This window comes from Salvelinus namaycush, unplaced genomic scaffold (assembly GCF_016432855.1).
Source record: "Salvelinus namaycush isolate Seneca unplaced genomic scaffold, SaNama_1.0 Scaffold127, whole genome shotgun sequence".
NCBI classification, from domain to species: Eukaryota; Metazoa; Chordata; class Actinopteri; order Salmoniformes; family Salmonidae; genus Salvelinus; species Salvelinus namaycush.
In genome coordinates, this window is record NW_024057975.1 from 289,784 (window position 1) to 308,226 (window position 18,443).

Genomic DNA, 18,443 nt, shown 5'->3' on the forward strand with positions numbered 1-18,443 from the left:
TATAATGAACAGACTAGGTCTATACTGCTCCTACATGGTGTAACAATACATCATGTAGATGTATATAATGAACAGACTAGGTCTATACTGCTCCTACATGGTGTAACAATACATCATGTAGATGTATATAATGAACAGACTAGGTCTATACTGCTCCTACATGGTGTAACAATACATCATGTAGATGTATATAATGAACAGACTAGGTCTATACTGCTCCTACATGGTGTAACAATACATCATGTAGATGTATATAATGAACAGACTAGGTCTATACTGCTCCTACATGGTGTAACAATACATAATGTAGATGTATATAATGAACAGACTAGGTCTATACTGCTCCTACATGGTTTAACAATACATAATGTAGATGTATATAATGAACAGACTAGGTCTATACTGCTCCTACATGGTGTAACAATACATCATGTAGATGTATATAATGAACAGACTAGGTCTATACTGCTCCTACATGGTGTAACAATACATCATGTAGATGTATATAATGAACAGACTAGGTCTATACTGCTCCTACATGGTGTAACAATACATCATGTAGATGTATATAATGAACAGACTAGGTCTATACTGCTCCTACATGGTGTAACAATACATCATGTAGATGTATATAATGAACAGACGAGGTCTATACTGCTCCTACATGGTGTAACAATACATCATGTAGATGTATATAATGAACAGACTAGGTCTATACTGCTCCTACATGGTGTAACAATACATCATGTAGATGTATATAATGAACAGACTAGGTCTATACTGCTCCTACATGGTGTAACAATACATCATGTAGATGTATATAATGAACAGACTAGGTCTATACTGCTCCTACATGGTGTAACAATACATCATGTAGATGTATATAATGAACAGACTAGGTCTATACTGCTTCTACATGGTGTAACAATACATCATGTAGATGTATATAATGAACAGACTAGGTCTATACTGCTCCTACACGGTGTAACAATACATCGATGTAGGTGTATAAAATTAACATCCACACAGTTAAAAAAAAATATCCCTTTTACTTTTATTCAGATAAATGTTGAAATAATCAAATCATTTTTACAAATCAGCACCTGTGTTGTATCTGATGGAACAGTACTGATGGCCCACTACATTGAGGTAGTAAATGTTTTATCAATGTCAACAACTTTATCAATGTTATCAGAACAATGTCATCTAATTATCACACACGTTGAGCTGGATAACTACTACACAAATGAACTCAATGATAAACACAACGACTAAATTCAAGAGGTTTAAGGTCAGAATCAAGAAAAGCACATTAATGATTAATTACATTTATTTTTTTAAATAACAATATCCAAATCATATAATGAACACTAAGGGTTTATATTTGTCAATAAAAATTCATAATCAAAATCAAATACATGCAAAATATATTCTAATTTTAGATGTGAACATGTTTCGAGAAAAAATTAACTAAGAACAAAAGTAAGCCTATTTTTTTTTCTTACATACAATTTTATTTAATGTAGCATAAACCAAAGCACAAAAAAGTTTGTCAAAACTATAAGTCAGAACACAGCCTCTATTCTCTTATGTGATTTCATGTCCTCTGACTGGGAAAATGTCTTTCCACACTGAGGACACTGGAAAGGATTCTATCCTGTGTGTGTTGCTTCATGCCTTTTCAGGTTCACTAACTGGGTAAAACTCTTTCCACATTGGGAGCATTGGAAAGGCTTCTCTCCTGTGTGTGTCATCTCATGCTTTTTCAGTGTCCCTAAAAAGGTAAAACTCTTTCCACACAAGGAGCAGTGGAAAGGCTTCTCTCCTGTGTGTATTCTCTCATGCATTTTCAAGTTCCCTAACCAGGCAAAACTTTTTCCACACTGAGAGCATTGGAAAGGCTTATCTCCTGTGTGTGTTCGCTCATGTGATTTCAGGTCCCCTAGCTGGATAAATCTCTTTCCACAGTCAGAGCAGTGGTATGGCTTCTCACCTGTGTGTGTTCTCAAATGCATATTCAGATTCCCTAACCGGGTAAAACTCTTTCCACACTGAGAGCATTGAAAAGGCCTCTCTACAGTGTGTGTTCTCTCATGTGATTTCAGGTCCCCTGATGAGAAAAATTTACTTTCACATTGGGAGCATTGATATGGCTTCTCTCCAGTGTGTGTTCTTTCGTGCACTTTTAGATGCCCTGAGTGTCCAAAACCCTTTCCACACTGGGAACAGTGAAAAGGCTTATTTCCTGTGTGTGTCATCTCATGCATTCTCAGGTTCCCTAAATGGGTAAAACATTTTCCACAGAAGGAGCAGTGGAAAGGCTTCTCTCCTGTGTGTGTCATCTCATGCGTTTTCAAGTTCCCTAAACGGGTAAAACTTTTTCCACAATGAGAGCATTGGAATGGTTGTTCGCCTGTGTGTATTCTCTTGTGTTTTTTCAGATGTGATGACTGCATAAATCTCTTTCCACACTGAGAGCATTGGAAAGGCCTCTCTACTAAATGTGTTCTCTCATGTTTTTTCAGGTCCCCTGGTGAGAAAAAACCCTTTTGACACTGGGAGCATTGATACGGCTTCTCTCCAGTGTGTGTTCTTTCATGCACTTTTAAATGCCCTGAGTATCTAAAACCCTTTCCACACTGAGAGCATTGGTAAGGCTTCTCTCCTGTGTGTATTCTTTCATGCTCTTTCAGATGCGATGACTGGATAAATTTCTTTCCACACTGAGAGCATTGGAAAGGCCTCTCTAAAGACTGTGTGTGTGTTCTCTCATGTGACTTCAGGTCCCCTGGTGAGAAACATTTCTTTTCACACTGGGAGCATTGATACGGCTTCTCTCCAGTGTGTCTTCTTTCATGCACTTTTAGATGCCCCGACTGTCCAAAACCCTTTCCACACTGGGAGCAGTGAAAAGGCTTCTCCCCTGTATGTGTTTTCATATGTTCTTTCAGGTGCCCTAACCGTATAAATCTCTTTCCACACTGGGAGCAGTGGTGTGCTCTTGCTGGTTTGGATGTCTCTGCGTCTGGTTCTTCTGAAGGACTCTTCCCGCTTTCAGAATGAGAGTCTGGTCTCTCTCCTGTCAAAGAGAGTATTTGGTTAAACAGAGAGACCGGAATGAAACCTCCACATGATAAAACTGTCTTCCTATGAGGTTTAATCTAGACTAGATCTCAATAAAAGGGCATCACAGAGTGGCTGTAGCGCTTTGAGGCTAATATAAACACTATTACATATATTGGTGTTATGCATTTATTAGATAAATAGACTAGTCAGTATAGGATACATGTATTAGACCTAATGGATAAATAGACTAGTCAGTATAGGATACATGTATTAGACCTATTGGATAAATAGACTAGTCAGTATAGGATACATGAATTAGACCTAATGGATAAATAGACTAGTCAGTATAGGATACATATATTAGACCTAATGGATAAATAGACTAGTCAGTATAGGATACATTATTGTTATTTGGCAGGCTACTAGACCGAAAGGGGCAATCTGCAGTTCAAACAACATCCTGCCACAAAGTGGGCACCCTGACAGTTTTGGTATAAAACAACATCCTGCCACAAAGTGGGCACCCTGACAGTTTTGGTATAAAACAACATCCTGCCACAAAGTGGGCACCCTGCCAGTTTTGGTATAAAACAACATCCTGCCACAAAGTGGGCACCCTGCCAATTTTGGTATAAAACAACATCCTGCCACAAAGTGGGCACCCTGCCACAGTTTTGGTATAAAATAGCATCCTGCCACAAAGTGGGCACCCTGCCAGTTTTGGTATAAAACAACATCCTGCCACAAAGTGGGAACCCTGACAGTTTTGGTATAAAACAACATCCTGCCACAAAGTGGGCACCCTGCCACAGTTTTGGTATAAAGCTGAGGGATGGGGGTTAGAGAAATGTAACCACTCAAATTCATTGACAGCGCTATGGATGCAAAATTATAGTTGTAACCATGTTGAGTGAATAAGTCTTTGTTTACAATTAGGCCTACATTGTTTACAAATAATGGAGTAAAACAAGCTTAGGGTCAGTGTACCTATTAAGCCCACTTCCAACTTTGGATTCAAATAAATAAATAAAAAAATATTAAAATGTTCTTCTATTTCATGTTTCAACCAGTTAATGTGGTTGTTGTATCCATACCAGTTTTTAATTCTAAGCCAATCAGATGTTTTATTATTAAGTTATTGACAGTTGTGTATGTTTCTACTCGTTGACAATTTCAAAGCTGAAAAAAAAGAAACTTGTGTTGTGGTGACACTCAAGATAAACACATTTTCCAGATATTTTTAGAACCTTGTCAGAAGAGTGATAACACTTGATATAAAATGAAGATATGAATGTGTTGATATATATGCACATGATGACATACTACTTCCTTTCCCTTTCACTTGGGCAATGACTATTTCCTGCTCATTGAACAGATGGGTTTTTCATGCTAGCAGTCGTACCACGTGTCAGTCAATACAGTAGCAACATAACTTGGTGAACCACAACAAAATAATAGATCTACTTCCTTCCCCTTCCATCTTTTTTGCTGTAATGCTGAGAAAGCTTCTGCCTTGATTGGACCAATTCGTTTCAACATTTACAATAATCATCATTATAGATTTTTGCTCTTCTCACTAACAGCTAAATGATTGCATCTTGTTATTATATCGATCTATTATGGCTCTAGCCATTAGTTTGGCGTTTTCTGATTTATTCTACAATTCAAACATGGTGATGATCCCAAACTGCCGTTCCACCGACACCGGAAGACGTGGATGGAAAGCTTCCCTTTCATATTGTGCCGGACACAAGCAGGGATGATGAGTGTAATCTATATGAGATAGTGGATGGAAATCTTCCCTTTCATATTGTGCCGGACACAAGCAGGGATGATGAGTGTAATCTATATGAGATAGTGGATGGAAAGCTTCCCTTTCATATTGTGCCGGACACAAGCAGGGATGATGAGTGTAATCTATATGAGATAGTGGATGGAAATCTTCCCTTTCATATTGTGCCGGACACAAGCAGGGATGATGAGTGTAATCTATATGAGATAGTGGATGGAAAGCTTCCCTTTCATATTGTGCCGGACACAAGCAGGGATGATGAGTGTAATCTATATGAGATAGTGGATGGAAAGCTTCCCTTTCATATTGTGCCGGACACAAGCAGGGATGATGAGTGTAATCTATATGAGATAGTGGATGTATCAGTAGTAGGGGGGCACAGAAAATGACACGTTTGACTTGTTTCAATTGGAGAGGACTTCCTTTTTGTCCATGTGAACGCACGGAGCCTGCTGCCGAAATGAGAGGAATTAAAACTCCTTGCTTCTAACTCCCGGGATGAAGTAGTTGCTGTGACTGAGACATGACTCGACGGGTCAACTGAGGACGATGAGGTTGAGCTGCCGGGTTGTAGCGTTCGTAGAATTGACCCGAAAACGAAACAGTGGCGGCGTGTGTTTTTTTTTTTAACTAGGAAGGATGTGCATTTTAACCCTCGTTCAGATCTGAAAACGGATGGTCTTGAGGTTGCATGGGTAGAAATACTTCTTCCTAAATGTCGTCCTATACTTGTTGGTGTTTGCTATCGGCCTTCTAAGCAGAATCATTTCTATGATTTACTTGAATCGAATTGCTGTGATCACAATGTATTGGCTGATAGGGAATGTATTCTGCGTGGCGATTTCAATACAAATGTGCAGTTACCACCTAGGAAAAGTACACTAGTAAATGCCCTGTATAACTTTAAATCAGTTATTTGGACTAAAACAACTGATTGTTGAGCCAACCCGGGAGTGTATTGACAGTAAATCAACTTTGGATTTGATTATTGTATCAGATCAAGAGAACGTCTGTCAGTCAGGAGTCTTAAATATTGGTTTTAGTGATCGTATGGTAACCTACTGTACCTGTAAGACATCCAAAATACTACTACAGGCAGGTAATAAATACATGAAGGTCTATGAAACAATACTCAAAAGAACGTTTTCTAGAGGTCCTTGGAATTTTGGATTGGTCTCATGTACTAAACTGTGACGATGTCGATTAAGCTTGGTATCTTTTTAAAGATCTGTTTCTGTCTGCACTCGACTCTCTGGCTCCGGTGAAACAAATTAGAATCAAACAGCGGTCAGGGAAATGGATCACTTCCGAGACCTTAGACCTCATAAGGAAAAGGGATCGCTACCTGGCCAGATTCAGAAGGACAAAATCTACAACAAGATTATGACGGTTATATTAACTGTAGAACCGAGGGAAGATACAAAATGGATAAGGCCAAATCAGGGAAGATACAAAATGGATAAGGCCAAATCAGGGAGATACAAAATGGATAAGGCCAAATCAGGGAGATACAAAATGGATAAGGCCAAATCAGGGAGATACAAAATGGATAAGGCCAAATCAGGGAAGATACAAAATGGATAAGGCCAAATCAGGGAAGATACAAAATGGATAAGGCCAAATCAAAAACACCATATAGACGCCGTTAATGACACCTTACATCAGCCTCGTAAACTGTGGAACATTTTAAAGGACATTGGCTCAAAAACTCCCCATAAGGTAAAATCCTGTAGTATTGGCCTGGATATTAATGGTGTTTTATGTTATGACCAGGCAAAGGTGAAAATGTAAAACATTAAAAATGTTTTTACCACTATAGCCTCATCTCTGGGGTAACTTCTTAACATCTGCTCTGGAAACTATTGCCAGTCTTTCATTAACAACTTTTACCATAGCAAAGGTATCACAACGGATTTGTTTGAGCTGTGCATGATAACAGAGGACAAAGTTAACAATCTACTATGCTTAAAGAGCACCAACAAAGCAACTGGGCTGGATAACCTTCCTGCAAGATTCATAAAGGATAGTGCTTGGTGTCACTGCTAAAATGATAACGCATATTGTAAAACCTTTCTATTAGAAGTGATACATTTCCCAAGGATCTCAAAAACAGCCCCTGGGTGGTTCCGCTCCACAAGAAGAGCAGTAAAACAAAATGTAGGAAACTACAGGCCTGTGTCAAACCTCAGCACCTTATCTAAAGTTGTTGAGAGATTTTTAATCAACTTGAGGGATACCTTCTTGAGCACCAAACTTCTTTATGACCTCCAATCTGGTTTTAGAACAGCTCATTCCACGGATACTTGCCGTATCCACCTTTTGACCTCATTAAGCAGGAAAGTGAGAAGGGGGAACTATACAGGTATGGTCATGTTAGACTTTCAGAAAGCTTTTGACACTTTGGACCATGATATTCTCCTGATGAAACTGACATGCATGGGTCTAAGTGATGTAGCAGTGAATTGGTTTAGGTCTTATCTGACCAATAGAACACAAGTATGTAATGTTGGTGATGTTCTGTCAGAGGCCAAATAAATATCCTGTGGAGTACCGCAGGGATCAATTTTAGGGCCTTTCTTATTTCTTATATACTTAAATGATATGCCAGATACAGTAAAATTTATACTGATGATTCAGCCATACTGGTATCAGGGAAGGATACAGTTTACATAGAGGAGACCCTGAGTAAGGAATTGCATTTTGTTTGAAATTGGTTGTCCGACAACAAATTGTCACAAAATTTTGGAAAAACTGAATCAATATTGTTTGGAACAAAATGTAGATTGCTTAGGGCTGACAAGATAACAGTAAACTGTGCAGGCAAGGAGATTGAATTTAAAACAAGTGTATCTTATCTTGGTGTGTCCCTAGATCAATCCCTTTCTGGAGACCTGATTGCTGCTAAAATTCTTTCTAAAAATGGCAAACAAATTGAAATTTTTATATTGTAACACTAGACACTTTAACATTAAAGTTAAGAAACTGCTTGTCTCAACCTTGACTCAGTGTCATTGTTATTATGCCTGCTCTGCTTGGTATAGTGGGCTATCATAAAAGCAGAAAAAGAGAATGCAGGTTGTGCAAAATAATAATATCAGGTACAGTTGAAGTCTGAAGTTTACATACACCTTAGCCAAATACATTTAAACTCAGTTTTTCACAATTCCTGACATTTAATCCTAGTAAAAATTCCTGGTCTTTGGTCAGTTAGGATCACCACTTTATTTTAAGAATGTGAAATGTCCGAATAATAGCAGAGAGAATGATTTATTTCAGCTTTTATTTATTTCATCACATTCCCAGTGGGTCAGAAGTTTACATACACTCAATTAGTATTTGGTAGCATTGCCTTTAAATTGTTTAACTTGGGTCAAACGTTTCGGGTAGCCTTCCACAAGCTCCCCACAATAAGTTGGGTGAATTTTGGTCCATTCCTCCTGAGAGAGCTGGTGTAACTGAGTCAGGTTTGTAGGCCTCCTTGCTCGTACACGCTTTTTCAGTTCTGCCCACAAATGGTCTAAGGGATTGAGGTCAGGGCTTTGTGATGGCCACTACAATACCTTGACTTTGTTGTCCTTAAGCCATTTTGCCACAACTTTGGAAGTATGCTTGTGGTCATTGTCCATTTGGAAGACCCATTGCGACCAAGCTTTAACTTCCTGACCGAAGTCTTGAGATGTTGCTTCAATATATCCACATAATTTTCTTTCCTCATGATGTTATCTATTTTGTGAAGTGCACCAGTCCCTCCTGCAGCAAAGCACCCCCACAACATGATGCTGCCACCCCCGTGCTTCACGTTTGGGATGGTGTTCTTCGGCTTGCAAGCCTCCCTCTTTTTCCTCCAAACATAACGATGGTCATTATGGCCAAACAGTTCTATTTTTATTTCATCAGACCAGAGGACATTTCTCCAAAAAGTACGATATTTGTCCCCATGTGCAGTTGCAAACCGTAGTCTGGCTTTTTTTATGGTGGTTTTGGAGCAGTGGCTTCTTCCTTGATGAGCGGCCTTTCAGGTTATGTCGATATAGGACTCGTTTTACTGTGGATATAGATACTTTTGTACCTGTTTCATCCAGCATCTTCACAAGGTCCTTTGCTGTTGTTCTGGGATTGATTTGCACTTTTCTCACCAAAGTACGTTCATCTCTAGGACACAGAACGTGTCTCCTTCCTGAGCGGTATGACGGCTGCGTGGTCCCATGGTGTTTATACTTGCGTACTATTGTTTGTCCAGATTAATGTGGTACCTTCAGGAGTTTGGAAATTGCTCCCAAGGATGAACCAGACTTGTGGAGGTCTTGGCTGATTTCTTTCGATTTTCCTATGATGTCAAGCAAAGAGGCACTGAGTTTGAAGGTCTTGAAATACATCCACAGGTACACCTCCAATTGACTCAAATGTCAATTATCCTATCAGAAGCTTCTAAAGCCATGACATCCTTTTCTGGAATTTTCCAAGCTGTTTAAAGGCGCAGTCAACTTAGTGTATGTAAACTTCTGACCCACTGGAATTGTGATACAGTGAATTAGAAGTTAAATAATCTGTCTGTAAACAATTGTTGGAACAATTACTTGTGTCATGCACAAAGTAGATGTCCTAACCGACTTGCCAAAACTATAGTTTGTTAACAAGAAATTTGTGGAGTGGTTGAAAAACGAGTTTTAATGACTCCAACCTAAGTGTATGAAAACTTCAACTGTATATGCTGAATGTCCCTCCTAGGACCCACATAATGTTATCTGGTATATGCTGAATGTCCCTCCTAGGACCCACATAATGTTATCTGGTATATGCTGAATGTCCCTCCTAGGACCCACATAATGTTATCTGGTATATGCTGAATGTCCCTCCTAGGACCCACATAATGTTATCTGGTATATGCTGAATGTTCCCCCTAGGACCCACATAATGTTATCTGGTATATGCTGAATGTCCCCCCTAGGACCCACATAATGTTATCTGGTATATGCTGAATGTCCCTCCTAGGACCCACATAATGTTATCTGGTATATGCTGAATGTCCCTCCTAGGACCCACATAATGTTATCTGGTATATGCTGAATGTCCCCCCTAGGACCCACATAATGTTATCTGGTATATGCTGAATGTCCACCCTAGGACCCACATAATGTTATCTGGTATATGCTGAATGTCCCTCCTAGGACCCACATAATGTTATCTGGTATATGCTGAATGTCCCTCCTAGGACCCACATAATGTTATCTGGTATATGCTGATTGTCCCCCCTAGGACCCACATAATGTTATCTGGTATATGCTGAATGTTCCCCCTAGGACCCACATAATGTTATCTGGTATATGCTGAATGTCCTCCCTAGGACCCACATAATGTTATCTGGTATATGCTGAATGTCCCCCCTAGGACCCACATAATGTTATCTGGTATATGCTGAATGTCCCTCCTAGGACCCACATAATGTTATCTGGTATATGCTGAATGTCCTCCCTATGACCCACATAATGTTATCTGGTATATGCTGAATGTCCCCCCACGGACCCACATAATGTTATCTGGTATATGCTGAATGTCCCCCCTAGGACCCACATAAAGTTATCTGGTATATGCTGAATGTCCTCCCTAGGACCCACATAATGTTATCTGGTATATGCTGAATGTCCCCCCTAGTACCACATAATGTTATCTGGTATATGCTGAATGTCCCTCCTAGGACCCACATAATGTTATCTGGTATATGCTGAATGTCCCTCCTAGGACCCACATAATGTTATCTGGTATATGCTGAATGTCCCCCCTAGTACCCACATAATGTTATCTGGTATATGCTGAATGTCCCCCCTAGGACCCACATAATGTTATCTGGTATATGCTGAATGTCCTCCCTAGGACCCACATAATGTTATCTGGTATATGCTGAATGTCCTCCCTAGTACCCACATAATGTTATCTGGTATATGCTGAATGTCCCCCCTAGGACCCACATAAAGTTATCTGGTATATGCTGAATGTCCTCCCTAGGAGCCACATAATGTTATCTGGTATATGCTTAATGTCCCCCCTAGTACCACATAATGTTATCTGGTATATGCTGAATGTCCCCCCACGGACCCACATAATGTTATCTGGTATATGCTGAATGTCCCCCCTAGGACCCACATAAAGTTATCTGGTATATGCTGAATGTCCTCCCTAGGACCCACATAATGTTATCTGGTATATGCTGAATGTCCCCCCTAGTACCACATAATGTTATCTGGTATATGCTGAATGTCCCTCCTAGGACCCACATAATGTTATCTGGTATATGCTGAATGTCCCTCCTAGGACCCACATAATGTTATCTGGTATATGCTGAATGTCCTCCCTAGGACCCACATAATGTTATCTGGTATATGCTGAATGTCCTCCCTAGTACCCACATAATGTTATCTGGTATATGCTGAATGTCCCCCCTAGGACCCACATAAAGTTATCTGGTATATGCTGAATGTCCTCCCTAGGAGCCACATAATGTTATCTGGTATATGCTTAATGTCCCCCCTAGTACCACATAATGTTATCTGGTATATGCTGAATGTCCCCCCTAGGACCCACATAATGTTATCTGGTATATGCTGAATGTACCCCCTAGTACCCACATAATGTTATCTGGTATATGCTGAATGTCCTCCATATTACCCACATAATGTTATCTGGTATATGCTGAATGTCCCCCCTAGTACCCACATAATGTTATCTGGTATATGCTGAATGTCCCCCCTAGGACCCACATAATGTTATCTGGTATATGCTGAATGTCCTCCCTAGGACCCACATAATGTTATCTGGTATATGCTGAATGTCCTCCCTAGTACCCACATAATGTTATCTGGTATATGCTGAATGTCCACCCTAGGACCCACATAATGTTATCTGGTATATGCTGAATGTCCCCCCCTAGGACCCACATAATGTTATCTGGTATATGCTGAATGTCCTCCCTAGGACCCACATAATGTTATCTGGTATATGCTGAATGTCCTCCCTAGGACCCACATAATGTTATCTGGTATATGCTGAATGTCCTCCCTAGGACCCACATAATGTTATCTGGTATATGCTGAATGTCCTCCCTAGGACCCACATAATGTTATCTGGTATATGCTGAATGTCCCCCCCTAGTACCACATAATGTTATCTGGTATATGCTGAATGTCCTCCCTAGGACCCACATAATGTTATCTGGTATATGCTGAATGTCCTCCCTAGGACCCACATAATGTTATCTGGTATATGCTGAATGTCCTCCCTAGTACCCACATAATGTTATCTGGTATATGCTGAATGTCCCCCCTAGGACCCACATAAAGTTATCTGGTATATGCTGAATGTCCTCCCTAGGAGCCACATAATGTTATCTGGTATATGCTTAATGTCCCCCCTAGTACCACATAATGTTATCTGGTATATGCTGAATGTCCCCCCACGGACCCACATAATGTTATCTGGTATATGCTGAATGTCCCCCCTAGGACCCACATAAAGTTATCTGGTATATGCTGAATGTCCTCCCTAGGACCCACATAATGTTATCTGGTATATGCTGAATGTCCCCCCTAGTACCACATAATGTTATCTGGTATATGCTGAATGTCCCTCCTAGGACCCACATAATGTTATCTGGTATATGCTGAATGTCCCTCCTAGGACCCACATAATGTTATCTGGTATATGCTGAATGTCCCCCCCTAGTACCACATAATGTTATCTGGTATATGCTGAATGTCCTCCCTAGGACCCACATAATGTTATCTGGTATATGCTGAATGTCCCCCCTAGTACCACATAATGTTATCTGGTATATGCTGAATGTCCCTCCTAGGACCCACATAATGTTATCTGGTATATGCTGAATGTCCCTCCTAGGACCCACATAATGTTATCTGGTATATGCTGAATGTCCCCCCCTAGTACCACATAATGTTATCTGGTATATGCTGAATGTCCTCCCTAGGACCCACATAATGTTATCTGGTATATGCTGAATGTCCTCCATATTACCCACATAATGTTATCTGGTATATGCTGAATGTCCCTCCTAGGACCCACATAATGTTATCTGGTATATGCTGAATGTCCCCCCTAGGACCCACATAATGTTATCTGGTATATGCTGAATGTCCCCCCTAGGACCCACATAATGTTATCTGGTATATGCTGAATGTCCCCCCTCGGACCCACATAATGTTATCTGGTATATGCTGAATGTCCCCCCTAGGACCCACATAATGTTATCTGGTATATGCTGAATGTCCCCCCCTAGGACCCACATAATGTTATCTGGTATATGCTGAATGTCCTCCCTAGGACCCACATAATGTTATCTGGTATATGCTGAATGTCCTCCCTAGGACCCACATAATGTTATCTGGTATATGCTGAATGTCCTCCCTAGGACCCACATAATGTTATCTGGTATATGCTGAATGTCCCCCCTAGTACCACATAATGTTATCTGGTATATGCTGAATGTCCCCCCTAGGACCCACATAATGTTATCTGGTATATGCTGAATGTCCCTCCTAGGACCCACATAATGTTATCTGGTATATGCTGAATGTCCCCCCTAGGACCCACATAATGTTATCTGGTATATGCTGAATGTCCCCCCTCGGACCCACATAATGTTATCTGGTATATGCTGAATGTCCCCCCTAGGACCCACATAATGTTATCTGGTATATGCTGAATGTCCCCCCTCGGAGCCACATAATGTTATCTGGTATATGCTGAATGTCCCCCCTAGGACCCACATAATGTTATCTGGTATATGCTGAATGTCCCCCCTAGGACCCACATAATATTATCTGGTATATGCTGAATGTCCCCCCTAGGACCCACATAGGGGAACAGGAGTTCCGGGAAATGGGCTTGTTGCCTTTGGAGTCCAGAGTGGACCAACTTAAACTTGATCATATGTTTGACATCTTAAAATGACCGTGCCCCAGGTTACATGGAAAAAGAACATTGATATGGATGGTCAATAACCAACACAGTCAAAATACCAGAGCTGGTGTTATGTCTTGTAAAATCCCAAGAACATTGATATGGTCTATAACCAACACAGTCACAATACCAGAGCTGGTGTTATGTCTTGTAAAATCCCAAGAACATTGATATGGTCAATAACCAACACAGTCACAATACCAGAGCTGGTGTTATGTCTTGTAAAATCCCAAGAACATTGATATGGTCAATAACCAACACAGTCACAATACCAGAGCTGGTGTTATGTCTTGTAAAATCCCAACAGTAAACAGTACTGCGAGGAGAATTTTTTTTTCCATACAGGCATTTGTCTGTGGAACAGCCTCCCCTTGGAGATCAAGCAAAGAAATAGTTAAAATAGCAGGCAAATTTTTTCACTTGGACAAGGTTGTCTAAGTAAGAGAAACCACTCCACTGACCCTTGTGCCCCTATGGCTGGTCAGGTGGATTATTTGAAGGATTGGTATGATGTGCAATTAATAGATTGTTTTAATGTGAAATGAATATGGTTGATTTTTAAGGTTAGGGAGAAGTAAAAGTGGACAGTGTCACTTTTTAGGATGTCAATATAAATGAATATATTTATGGTTGTTTGTAATTTTGTCTTGTCTTTTAATCATTATATGTTATTGTTTTTACCATTGAGGAACACTTTGGAAATAGGCGTTTCAATTAATACTTTCAAGTGATATCACATTTTTAAACATTTTTATTTCACCTTTATTTTAACTAGGCAATAACAAATTCTTATTTACAATGACGGTCTACACCAGCCAAACCCGGACGACGCTGGGCCAATCGTGCGCCGCCCATTGGGACTCCCAATCACGGCCCGTTGTGATACAACCTGGATATAGATAAACAGTAGCAACGTAACTTATTATACGTAAACCACAACAAGATAATAGATCTCAGGCTTAAATGGTTGTATGCATTTTGACTTATTTTACTGTTAAATAAGCCTTGCATTGTTATACATAGATGCCTTTTTTTTGTAAATTTGACAATTCTCTCAGGTGGGCTTAAAGGGTACAGGAGCACAAAAAGCAGCCTCTATACAGAATGTAAATTACAATAAATAAATCATTGCCGTTCCTATTAAGCCCAGTATGCTCCTATTAAGCCCAGTATGCTCCTATTAAGCCCAGTATGCTCCTATTAAGCCCAGTATGCTCCTATTAAGCCCAGTATGCTCCTATTAAGCCCAGTATGCTCCTATTAAGCCCAGTATGCTCCTATTAAGCCCAGTGTGCTCCTATTAAGCCCAGTATGCTCCTATTAAGCCCAGTATGCTCCTATTAAGCCCAGTATGCTCCTATTAAGCCCAGTATGCTCCTATTAAGCCCAGTATGCTCCTATTAAGCCCAGTATACCCCTATTAAGCCCAGTATGCTCCTATTATGCCCAGTATGCTCCTATTAAGCCCAGTATGCTCCTATTAAGCCCAGTATGCTCCTATTAAGCCCAGTATGCTCCTATTAAGCCCAGTATGCTCCTATTAAGCCCAGTATGCTCCTATTAAGCCCAGTATGCTCCTATTAAGCCCAGTTTGCTCCTATTAAGCCCAGTATGCTCCTATTAAGCCCAGTATGCTCCTATTAAGCCCAGTATGCTCCTATTAAGCCCAGTGTGTTCCTATTAAGCCCAGTATGCTCCTATTAAGCCCAGTATGCTCCTATTAAGCCCAGTATGCTCCTATTAAGCCCAGTATGCTCCTATTAAGCCCAGTATGCTCCTATTAAGCCCAATATGCTCCTATTAAGCCCCGTTTGCATTGAAACACATGGAGATTGTGTGTTGATATAAACCTGAGCATGAATGTCTTTACTTCAGATGTAAGTTGTTTAAAATACACAAACTACAGTTATGATTACTATGGATAGACTCAATGCCGTTACCAATATTAAAAACAATTAAGAACAACTAGAAACCTCTGTACTCTCTCCAAGACGTTTGGAGTAGACAGGTAGTTGTTGATGCAGAGAGAGAAGAAGAAGATCAGGGTTGAAGGATATCAGGGGAGATAGAAGATCTACAACGACTGAAACAGGATGACATTAGGAATGGTAGCTCTGAACGGCTGAAACACGATGACATTAGGAATGGTAGCTCTGAACGCCTGAAACAGGATGAGATTAGGAACGGTAGCTCTGAACGGCTGAAACAGGATGACATTAGGAATGGTAGCTAGGATTTAAGCTCCCTCTAATGTTCCATGTACATAAACACAGTCTGTTACTGTGCACTTTGCACTTTGACCAACCAATATGCAGACTGAATCCTAGTGTAAACACAGGGTGGTATCTTTCCCCATGTGTTGAACTCTCCTCATTCTCACCGAGCCTTAACAAACTATATGAACCCTGAACACCAACTACACCAGAAAAATAAACATGTAAGGTTCCAAAAGGGGGGGTTTCCCGCTAGCTAACATACAGGGGATTTCAACTCTCCAAAGTAGACTCTTAAGTCTGCGTAAGCACTCTATAGCCTCGTCGTTTATACATATGATAAACCAATGGGGCAGCAGGCAGCCTAGTGTAACCGAAAGGTCGCAAGATTGAATCCCCGAGCTGACAAGGTAAAAATATGTCGTTCTGCCCCTGAACAAGGCAGTTAACCCACTGTTCCTAGGCCGTCATTGTAAATAAGAATTTGTTCTTAACTGACTTGAATAAAGGTTCAAAATATTTAAATAAAAAAAATAAAAAGAAGATTGGGGCTCCTCCACCAAGCCTGGGCACCAATATAGATTAGCACAGATCTCAGTCTGAGCTATGGTGGCCATTACTGTAGCAAGACAAATAATACAAATGTTCCTGAACAAGAGCACCTGAGAACTCACATCACTGCTTCATGACCCACTTGAACTCACATCACTGCTTCATGACCCACTTGGACTCACATCACCGCTTCATGACCCACTTGAACTCACATCATTGCTTCATGACCCACTTGAACTCACATCACTGCTTCATGACCCACTTGAACTCGCATTACTGCTTCATGACCCACTTGAGAACTCACATCACTGCTTCATGACCCACTTGAACTCACATCACTGCTTCATGACCCACTTGAGAACCTCACATCACTGCTTCATGACCCACTTGAACTCACATCACTGCTTCATGACCCACATCACTGCTTCATGACCAGGTTTGAATAAAAAAGTTATCCAATGCTGCAAAGGTGCAGAGTTATTTACCCGAGAGAGTCAATAAACACAGCAGCCTCTTCAGGTGTGTAAAGCTTCTTAGGCGTTCCGTTGACCATAATCTTCAATGTGGCCGGGTACAGCAGTGCGTAGTCCATCTTCATTCTCTTGAGTTGAGCCTTTACCTCATCAAATGCCTTGCGTCTTCGTACAACCGCTGCGGAGTAATCATTGAAGAATGAGACCCTTGGACCTTGAATATCGTCAGAACCAATGCATCTGGCCGTGTCCATGATGCGCTGCTTGTCGGTGAAGTTGTGGAACTTTCTAACCACTGGTCGTGAGCGCTGGTTGGGACCGAGGTATCGATGTTTCAGAGCGATGAGCTCTATCCAGCTTCACACGTCCAGCCTTAGTATCCATTTGTAGGTAGCCAGGAATCCATTCCTCAAAAGAATTTAACCGAATGTGTCCCTTCAGTATTTTCCGGGAGTCCCACCACACGGATATTGCATCTGCGTCCTCAGTTATCCAAGAAGTCTTCAATGTGCGCGGGCCATTTTGCGCACCTGTTTCTCAAGCGCCTTTATCTTAGTGTCCATTGATGTAGTGGAAGTTTCCACAGTAGCAACTCTTCCGCCTCATCAACACGCTTGACAACTTCCTGTAGTTCGGCTGAATGGCCTGCTATTGCTTCCAAGACCGTTCCTATCTTGATATCGATCACTTTAGTAATGTTATCAGTCATCTTTTGAATCACCAGGTCCATTGTGCCTGGATACGCAATGGTATTAGCTTCGCTAGCGTTAGTTATCCCCTCCTGCACATCTACAGGGGTGGTGGTATTAGCTTGGCTAACGTTAGTTATCCCCTCCTGCACATCTACAGGGGTGGTGGTATTAGCTTCGCTAACGTTAGTTAGCCCCTCCTGCACATCTACAGGGGTGGTGGTATTAGCTTCGCTAACTTTAGTTATCCCCTCCTGCACATCTACAGGGGTGGTGGTATTAGCTTTGCTAACTTTAGTTATCCCCTCCTGCACATCTACAGGGGTGGTGGTATTAGCTTCGCTAACTTTAGTTAGCCCCTCCTGCATATCTACAGGGGTGGTGGTATTAGCTTCGCTAACGTTAGTATAATGTACTTTCAGATCACTGAAACCCCACCTGATGTGGTGGAAGTAGTGGAACCAGATCAGAACACCTTCGAGTACGTCCTTCAGGCACGGGCTGAGAAGGATGTGGAGGTTTTTGACCAGGTAAAAATGATTGCCCGCTGTTCATTTATTTTTAGAACACTGCACTAATCCATCAAATTTTCTCACCAGTAAAGTGTAACCGATGTGTTTGCTTGTTTACGTCTCTGTCTCCTACCCTGTTCCCTTCAACTCTGCTCCTGTTCTCCAGGACCTGGGGG

The 18,443-nt window shown here is 41.0% G+C and overlaps 1 protein-coding gene across 1 annotated transcript; it reads right to left on the reverse strand.

Moving 5' to 3' along the window:
* Window positions 1–1,751: 1,751 nt before the first annotated feature.
* Window positions 1,752–17,320, reverse strand: LOC120036258 (zinc finger protein OZF-like; the record flags this gene model as incomplete). The annotated part of the gene is made up of 2 exons (XM_038982738.1): window positions 17,099–17,320; window positions 1,752–3,161 (listed from the first exon to the last, which is right to left on the reverse strand). Coding segments are annotated over exons 1-2 (1,632 nt in total), but the record flags the coding sequence as incomplete, so codon positions are not given.
* Window positions 17,321–18,443: the final 1,123 nt, after the last annotated feature.